Genomic DNA, 8,795 nt, shown 5'->3' with positions numbered 1-8,795 from the left:
GATCCGAGGCCCTTGCTTTAATTCTCTTTTTCGGGAAGGATACCAATTCACTGCGGCGGAGAATTATTGTTTGTATGAAGTCCGGAGTGTCGCCTGAAGGGTCACTGAACGGTCTCTCTGAAAAGAAAAGAAAGAGGGCGGGTGGGTAGGCTTTTCACGGATGTAACTTAACCTCAACAGTTGAAAATTTGAAATTTTGAACCTCTAAAACGCCATTTCCTCATGAGGAAATGGCGTTTTAGAGGTTCAAAATTTCAAATTCTACGTACTAGTAGGCAAAAGTGTAAAATAATCTGAAATACAATTCAAGTCATGCTCTCATCGGCGTTTCTGAAACTTTACAACTAGCGGCGGACGAATATATTGTTTGTATGAAGTCCGGAGTGTCGCCTGAAGGGTCACTGAACGGTCTCTCTGAAAAGAAAAGAAAGAGGGTGGGTGGGTAGGCTTTTCACGGATGTAACTTAACCTCCTCGCATCTCTTGTACAACACATCTCCCAGCAATGGCCAGCCTATGATACACATGCCCGCTGCCCACGGCTGGAACGACCTCCCCCTGTGGATGTTGGGCAGGGCACCATAAACTCGACATAACCAACAAATCACCCACAAGTCAGTCCCACACGAATGTCTCTCCTCCTCTAACGCTCACCATCCACCTCCTTCGACCTCTCCGGCGTAGATTCCACAGATAGGAAATACATGCTCTGAAGCGTATAAAAAGGTTGTATGGACAGGTGAGGATGTACAGGTGGGTTAATGAGAGCACGTGGACGACTCCAGACCAGATGTCGCCTCTTAACGATGCGAAACCCGGTCAGAAGCGTCCACGTGTCTCACTTAGAATAGTACATTATCCACAGCGATCCCAGGTGAAACTCCGGCAGAAGGTTAAGGTATGGGCAGAAAAGTTCTCCGTGGTCCCACCTCCGTGCACATAATCTCGGTCTATCTTCAACTGCCCTTCCCTTTCTGCATCTCACCAACTCCTGACATCCCCATCTTTCAACTTCCCCAAACCTCATTCCTTCCCCAAACCTCATTCCTTTCCCCCATACCTAAACCAGGAATTGTTAACACACATCGTGCTTACGTTAATCTTCCCAAGAATACGATGATAAACGGCTTCATCGTGTACCGATATGGCAACATCCAATGTCCAATGACACCCTTCCGCTTATCTTCTCCTCGGAATGCCGCTATTAATCGTTTACAAACAAGGTAACAAACAGTCTGTCCGTGAATCAAACTGCCTCTTCTTGTTCTTCAGCTTTCTTTAATCACCAAATGTCTTAATCCCTGCCTTGTTCCCAAACCTACTGTAAACGCCTGAATCACAAGTTAAAACAGTCAACACTCATGTCAAAGGTTGAAGCCGTCCCAAGGCTGACCCTTAACATGGACACAGTTGAATTGTCATAGAACTGCTACAAAAGCGGACAAAAGGCCTCTACAGTCCAACGAAAACGCCGCTGTCTTCAACCAGTGATACCTACAAGCGTCTGCCAGCCTACAGGAAATATAAAGCAAAGTGACAATGCAATGCTAAACCATACTGACGACACAATCAGGATCCATCCAAGGTCAGCCCTGGGACGAGCAACAACCCCTGGTTGGGGGCCTACCAATGTAGGAGGATGTATGTAAGGAAGTATCCCCGTTGCCCGTAGCGAGACTGAGAGGAGTGGATGCCTCAAATGTGATGAAAATAAACCTGGTCGAAATAAAACAACAAATCAACCCAGACGTGCACTAACTAGCTGAAGCTAACGCAGAAGAAAAGGCAGGAAGTGTACACCTCACATGTCAGATCAACGGAGCCGATGGCCATCAGAAAACCACTCCTTCCGGAGACCTTGTGCAACACAAATGGATACCATCGCTGTTACGCAAACGTGTTATACGCAGTGCGAACACCATGCACTGATCAAACGTGTATCGCAGTATACACCGGTGCTAAACATCATTGAACACAACGAACATAAACGCGTATTCGCAGTGGGAACACCCTCCGCTGATCAAACAACAGCATGTAAAAACACGCAAACACCATCTACAGAACAAATGTGTAACGCAGCATACACCAATGCTGAACATAACACAGCGAACATAACGTATTTTGCAGTGAGAACAACGTCTACGGATCAATATGTAAAGCAACAAGACAGCTATGCAGAATAAAAATCATAATTCGCAGCGGGAACACCATCCACTTATCATGGCAACACCGTCCACTTATCAAACTTGCAATGCAGTAAAAAACCATGATGAAGAAAAAACGTAGCTCGCAGCGGGAACACCATCCACTAAATCAAACGTGCAACGAAGTAAACACCAAATTTGAATATGAACATACTTCGCAGTGGGAACACCCTCCACTGATCAACGTGTAACACAGTAAGCCATGCTGAAGTCAGAACGCAATTCACAGCGGGAATACCATCCACTAGTCTACAATCCAGCATGCAACGAAGTTAACACCAAATTTGAATATGAACATGCTTCGAACACCATCCACTGATCAAACATAATACATGTGTAAAACCGAGAATATCATGGGCAGTGACAACATAGCAGAATGTGTAATGCAGCGAGAACACCCTTCACTGAACCAACATTAACAAATGTTACACCGTGGGAACACCCTCCACCAATCACGGTAATCGAGATAAACTCATTACGCTGTGCAGACACCACGTACTAACCAAACGTGTAACTCGAAATAAACAGCTGCTTCTGACTCAGAAAGCGCTCCTACAAAGTGAGACTACCAAAGCACAAACACTGATAACAAGCCTTCCAAACCTTCCAAAGCGCTACACCCGCTCAACCATGAGGACTGGTCCTGTTCTTGTGGGTTCCTGAAGTTGCTGGCCCTGCAGAGGCTAAATGTAGTCTTATCGGGGTATCTGAGCTATCGCTGGCGCAAGGGGTAAAGCCATAGCCGGGCGCTGGGGATGTTGGGCGGGTTAGGCTGGCGGTTAGCGACGAGACCAAGCGAACCACTACCTCCGTCCTACCTCTCTGGCGTAGATTCAACAGATAGAAAATACATGCTCTGAAGCGTATAAAAAGGTTGCATGGACAGGTGAGGATGTACAGGTGGTTAATGAGAGCACGTGGACGACTCCAGACCAGATGTCGCCTCTTAACGATGTGAAACCCGGTCAGAAGCGTCCACGAGGACAAAAGTTTTTTTGCTATGGCCGGCTGCTTTATTCAGACTCAACTCTTGTACCTCCAGTCTTGTCAGGCATGACTGTTGACGAACAAGTTTTAGATGTCCAAAAAATGAGTTAATCAAACTTGCAACATAAGGATTATCAAAATGAATTCAATACTGAAACCAAGTTACACAGATAAAAAAGTAATTATGCCTTCTTATTGTAAGAACAATGGAAAATAACTGATTAATCCCAAATTACCATTTAAATTGAAAAAAAAAACACAAATAAGTATAAAAGTACAAGTGTGTTACAAAATGGGTGAAATTGAACTGAAAATGGAAATAGTGCAGGCCGCTCTCCAACACCAAGATCGTATCTCAAGAATGTTTTCTTTCCACCCTACCATTTTTTTATAAAGGCCTACTTGTTCACTGTCTCAGGGGCTGCAACATTGTTGTCTAAAAAGTCATGTTACAAAAGTTTTGTTACTGCCTACTGGACCCTCCACTTATCATGCTGTCATACCATATACCAGGGTTTTCCCCAGAATTTTTTAGTACAGTGGAGGTGCTGGCAAAAATAACCAGAACCAACATGCTGCATTTTCATGAAAATGGGTTAATTTTGCAATGACAGAGGGTGTCAAATACTACAAGTATAATATATCAAAGTGATTCCTTTTGTGTTGATCATCACCCGTTCACAAGTTTTTGCAGACAATGCCCACTGGAAAAGTGATGCCACTTGGCACAAAAATCTGTGAATCTTCATTAATTTTAGCAAAACTAACCAAGGAAATGGGGAAGAAACACACTAAATTTCAAAACTAGTATAGTGGAGCTGGCCTAGGAGTATAGTGGAGGGCCGCCGTTATTCCATCCTCTAGGGAGGACTCTGTACCATACCCTACTATACCAAGGAGGTTACTTCCTATACATGAAATCTCCTTGGCCAAACCAATATATATATATATATATCATGTATACTCTCAAATTTCCCTATCTGTTTGGACAAACTCACAAAGGGAATAAATAAAGGTCCAGTGGAAAAACATTTTTTAAACCTCCTTGGTACATGTAATTGAAGACAGTACAGACACTTGGCAGACCTTAATGAGGTGTGACCCCCCTGCTGACCATCCCTGTCAAGGGAAGAAACTGACACCTGGCAGGGACAGCCTTTCCCTGCAAAGATTCTACTTGGCTGGATGATAAAAAAAATAAATGATGATTAATTGTAAGAGGTCGCACTGTGCGACTGTGGTTACAGATCTGGTCGCATCAGGGGAATTCTACTCGCATATGCGACCAACTTGGTCGCAGTCAGGAGCCCTGTTACTCGATTTTTAGTTTGAAATAAACATAGGCTATGTATTGTATGTACCTTTTTTGACGCCGCCTCAGGGGAGTCGTCAAGTGGTATATATTGCATTCAGTCTGCAAAAATTCTAGGAATTGCACAGGCATTTTTCCAAGAATGCTTGCACTCCACAACAGTATGCTGGGTATGCAAGTCCAACCCCCCCCTAAATCTGTTCCAGATGTATCTTTGGCATGCAATGGTGGAAGATTTAGGTCACCATTGTGCTGTGCCGGGGATAGTACATTTCTGTTTGCTGTAGCTTTATGATACAGGTGGGCTAGTATATTGTGCTAGGGATAGTGCGACAGGGAAGTTACAGTCTATTTCTGATTTGAGCTGTATTGTTGTACCCTCAATCGTCGTCATGGCAATAATACATTTTTATTGCCAGTCTTGTTGAAGAAGTTAGTGAACCATACTATATTAGGTGGTGCAACTTGTTGCCTTGCTCAGAAAAGTATTTAGCACAGTGCATCGCTATCTATTTTTTTGTCAAAGTGCTCTTATATTGTTTGTATTTTCTGCCAAATTAACTGCAGTTTGGAGAGTTGTACCTGTAGAAAAATTGTGACACTGGCAGCCAATGACCTGCATAATTCTTGAACATTTTGCAAATTTTTTAGTGTTTCAGGAGGACATTAAAAAAAAGCTGACACAGTTTTATATAAATTATAACGTTGGATTATTACTAGGAAAACGGGTATTCTGCGTGGGAAGAATTTGCACATGTGGATATAAACTTGTGCTGGAAAACACTACAGAAACTTCAAAATGTTCAGTACCAAATTCTCATGAAAAAAAAGGTGACCCTGTGATATAATTTGCCATTTGTAACCTGAATTTTTTGTTGAAAAAACATCTGATTTCAGGTCCCTTTTCCCTTGGGAAAAATTCAAGTTAACATTTGAAAACCACTTGACTTGTCAGAAATACATAGATAAATCACCAATATAAGGTTTTGTATTGTTAAAGGTAACTACTTGTCAATGAGCTGTCTCAATACCATTTTGTCTTTGTGCCATCTTAGGACACAGCAAGTAAATTGTATGGATGACATCCACTAGTACTGCAGACTGCAAAAATAGAGAGATAGGGCAAAAAAAACAGGATGGGTAAAACAAACAAGATGGCTAGATTTTCAAAATAGCCACTATAGATATTGTAATATTGTCCATTAGAAAAGCAATAAACACAGTATCACAGCCAACAAGGTATTCATTCCTGTATTCAATATGTGCACTGGTGTAGCAAAGGTGATACTAGTGTGGTAGACTTACTAGGTTGGCAACTACACTGAGTCTCGTGGCTTCCATATTGGTGCCACCTTCACAACTGTTTGACTAGTTTCACTTTTACTATATTATAGTTTTAGTAGTTTTCTTAGTTCTCAGATCAGAGCGCCCTGCACTAGGGTCTAGGGAGGCACAGAAAAGGTATAAAAGGAGGAGTGGTCTGATCGCTGTCGAATACCGTCCCTGGGTGTCATTTCCCAAAGTCTTGTTATATTAATATTACTTCTATGATCGATATCCCTTTTTCTGGAAAAGGGCAAACATCCCTGATCTTTTTGCTCAGTGCTTGTCACTACGTCAGTCAGTTTATTGGTTGGCTCATCCAACGAATCAAAGCTGTGGTAGTAAACCACAAAAAGAATTCATATAGGTTAATTTTCCAGAGAGTGATTGTTCGAGACACCAAGATCTTCCATCGTTCTGTCCATTTCGTGGTGGTGTCCAGCTGGTGGTTGCTTACGGCAAGCACACAGCAGCGAGACATGTTGATGAAAGACGAGGCATTGGCACGACAGTTCAAAGCATGTTCTATTCCTCTCAACAGGTCGTTGGTCTTGAAGAGAAGTAGCATTTGTCGAGGGACTCGGTTGAGGAGGTCAGAGATCTGTGGAATGAGCGTTGCGGCATATCGTTTCACTTCGTCATCCTCGCCCACAGAGATGGGTGTCTTGTCAATTCCCTTGGTCAGCGCACCCCATGACCTGGCCGACACCATGCAGGCTAGCAGCCCGTACATTTCTCCTGCACCAAGGCGCTTGCTGTACTCCTTGATGCCTTCCACATCTGCAGCCAAGATGGCCTGCCAAAGTTGTGAATAGTCCAGCCGAAATTCATCGGACAGCGTCTGGTACAGACCATGATCCAACAGTACAATCTCCGTCCCAGAATCTGCAGTCTTCCGTACCAGCACATTCCCAGGGTGCGGATCACAGTGGATGAAACCCTGAACAAAGATCATCTCGCTATAAAGCTTTCCCAGGTTTCGCGTGACCTCATTGACGCTGATGTTGTTGTTATGCATGTATTCCAGGTCATTGATCTGTCCACCTTGGCAGAACTCCATAGTGAGCACACGTTCAGTAGAAAGCTCCCAATAGATCTTGGGGACCCTGAGATAGCTATACTTCTTGAGAATCCTCTCTACTTTCTCACAATTCTGACCCTCTTGAAGGAAGTCCAGCTCCTTTGGAAGGTTTTTCTTTGCCTCATCACACAACCACAGAAACTGAAACTCTGGAAACAACTTGGCTACGATATTTGCCAGTAATTCCATGGTATTTAGATCCAGCTTGGACTGACGTTGTACCTTGGGATGCTGCACTTTCACAGCCACCGACGTGCCGTCCTGTAGTGTGGCCTGGTGGACTTGGGCCAGTGAGGCAGCCCCGAGAGGCTGCTCATCAAACCAGCGGAAGATCTCACCAGGCTCCTTTCCAAGATCTTCTTTGATAACCTGGTGTATCTCTGATAGGGAAGACTGCGGTGCCTTGCTGTGAAGAATCTTCATAGTCTGCACATATTCAGTAGGCAATAGATAGTCTAGAGCCCCGATGTGCTGTCCAACCTTGATGTAACAGCCACGGTTGACACAGCAAAGCTGGTACAGCCGCTCAGCTGATCTCAGGTGACATGCTGACTTCAGCTGTTGGTACTCCTCAGTCCCAACAGCTGCCTTGGAGTTGGAAAGGGTGTTCTTGTAATCCACTGCAATCTTCGCCACCGTAACGACGGCCCTGCTGATCCTCACCAGGCCGATGGTACTGTCCACGGGGTCCCAGCTGTTGTAGTGTAACCAGAAGGCAGAGGTTCCCAACAAGCCTCCTGTTGCCCCGTACTTCAGCATGCGTACAACCATCATTTTCTCTCACAGGTCTGAAAATGCCTTCTTCCACCACGGCACGTGCATGTAGAAATGTCGGTTACTAGTCTTTTCGTCCCCTAGACCATTCGTCCCCGTCCTCGGCATGGACGTTTCGTCCTCGGATGATGCTTGTCTATGCAACAAGTTATTGTCAAGTCACAAAATTTCTATAAGAGTTTTTATCAAACTTCTATTAAAAAAAGTACATTTTTGATTTGTTTTTATAGTCTTCCACTTTCGATAACCGGCACAAAACGGACGAGTAAAACATTTTCATGCCGCCGGGTCCGCCATCTTGGATGTTTACGCATGTAGCAAAGCGCTCTTGCGCACCTTTTACCGAGTTTGTCTGAGTAAATAAGCAAACTTATAGGAAACTTTAACAACATAATTGACTGTATGCACATTTTGAAAAACATTAAGATATTCATGTTGGTGAATTTACCAATGATCCGGACCGACTGGAATTATATTGTAGTCAGAGTGTGACGCCGTCCAACGAAGGACTGAGCAACTATTTTCCCGATATAAGCGGTCGGAAAATGCTTTCAAAGTATTAGATTTAATCAACTACGGAATAAGACGTGATAAAATGTCTTCTAAGTTGCCTTTTGGGGGTTAAACACTGTAACATGACGAGGACGAAAGAACCATGACGAGGACGAAACATCCAAAACGGGGACGAAAGGACTAGGGGACGAAAGATCTAGGGGACGAAAAGACCTGATACCGAAATGTCAACTTACGTAAGACCGCGTCCTAACGGTTATACAACGTTACCGCCTTCGAATTTTAGACAAATTATATTCAATCTCAGTCAACAATACAAGACATGTTTGTTAGCACCCATACCTTGTGTTACGTTTGCTGAGCTATCTGGTCGGAACAGCAAGTTCTGTTTACATCCAAAAGATCTCATGAACACCAACGTGCCCTCTGTAGCCATGTTTGTAACTTTGACCTCACAATGACCTCACACTGGATGGTACCACTTTGTAAGAGGGGATTATTCGCCTTGCTCTAAAATTTCGATAGCATTTAAAACGGTAAGGAAAAAAAATACAAAATCAATCAAGATTTTGAATATAAAAATCTTACATAACGGATCCGTT

The 8,795-nt window shown here is 43.6% G+C and overlaps 2 protein-coding genes across 14 annotated transcripts in view; both read right to left on the bottom strand.

Moving 5' to 3' along the window:
- LOC118409100 overlaps window positions 1–8,795 on the bottom strand; it is a 19,929-nt gene extending 11,134 nt beyond the window's left edge. For 2 of the 13 annotated variants that reach the window (XR_004830409.1, XM_035810011.1), the window contains exon 1: window positions 8,536–8,754. Coding sequence is in view for 7 of the 13 variants with exons in the window: in XM_035810011.1 (XP_035665904.1) it covers window positions 8,536–8,629 (94 nt within the window). In the remaining 6 variants the exon portion in view is untranslated. Of the gene's footprint in view, window positions 1–8,535 lie in introns of all 13 variants that reach the window. The other 11 variants (XM_035810005.1, XM_035809991.1, XM_035809968.1 and 8 more) reach the window with 9 other exon arrangements.
- Window positions 5,738–8,584, bottom strand: LOC118409079 (aarF domain-containing protein kinase 1-like). The gene is made up of 2 exons (XM_035809947.1): window positions 8,420–8,584; window positions 5,738–7,736 (listed from the first exon to the last, which is right to left on the bottom strand). The coding sequence occupies exon 2, from the start codon at window positions 7,678–7,680 to the stop codon at window positions 6,124–6,126; it is 1,557 nt and encodes a 518-aa protein (XP_035665840.1). The 5' UTR covers window positions 7,681–7,736; window positions 8,420–8,584; the 3' UTR covers window positions 5,738–6,123.

The sequence above is a fragment of the Branchiostoma floridae genome, chromosome 1, assembly GCF_000003815.2.
Source record: "Branchiostoma floridae strain S238N-H82 chromosome 1, Bfl_VNyyK, whole genome shotgun sequence".
In the NCBI taxonomy this organism is placed as follows: Eukaryota; Metazoa; Chordata; class Leptocardii; order Amphioxiformes; family Branchiostomatidae; genus Branchiostoma; species Branchiostoma floridae.
The sequence above is the reverse complement of the archived record's forward strand: the minus strand, read 5'-3'. Positions and strand labels throughout refer to the sequence as shown.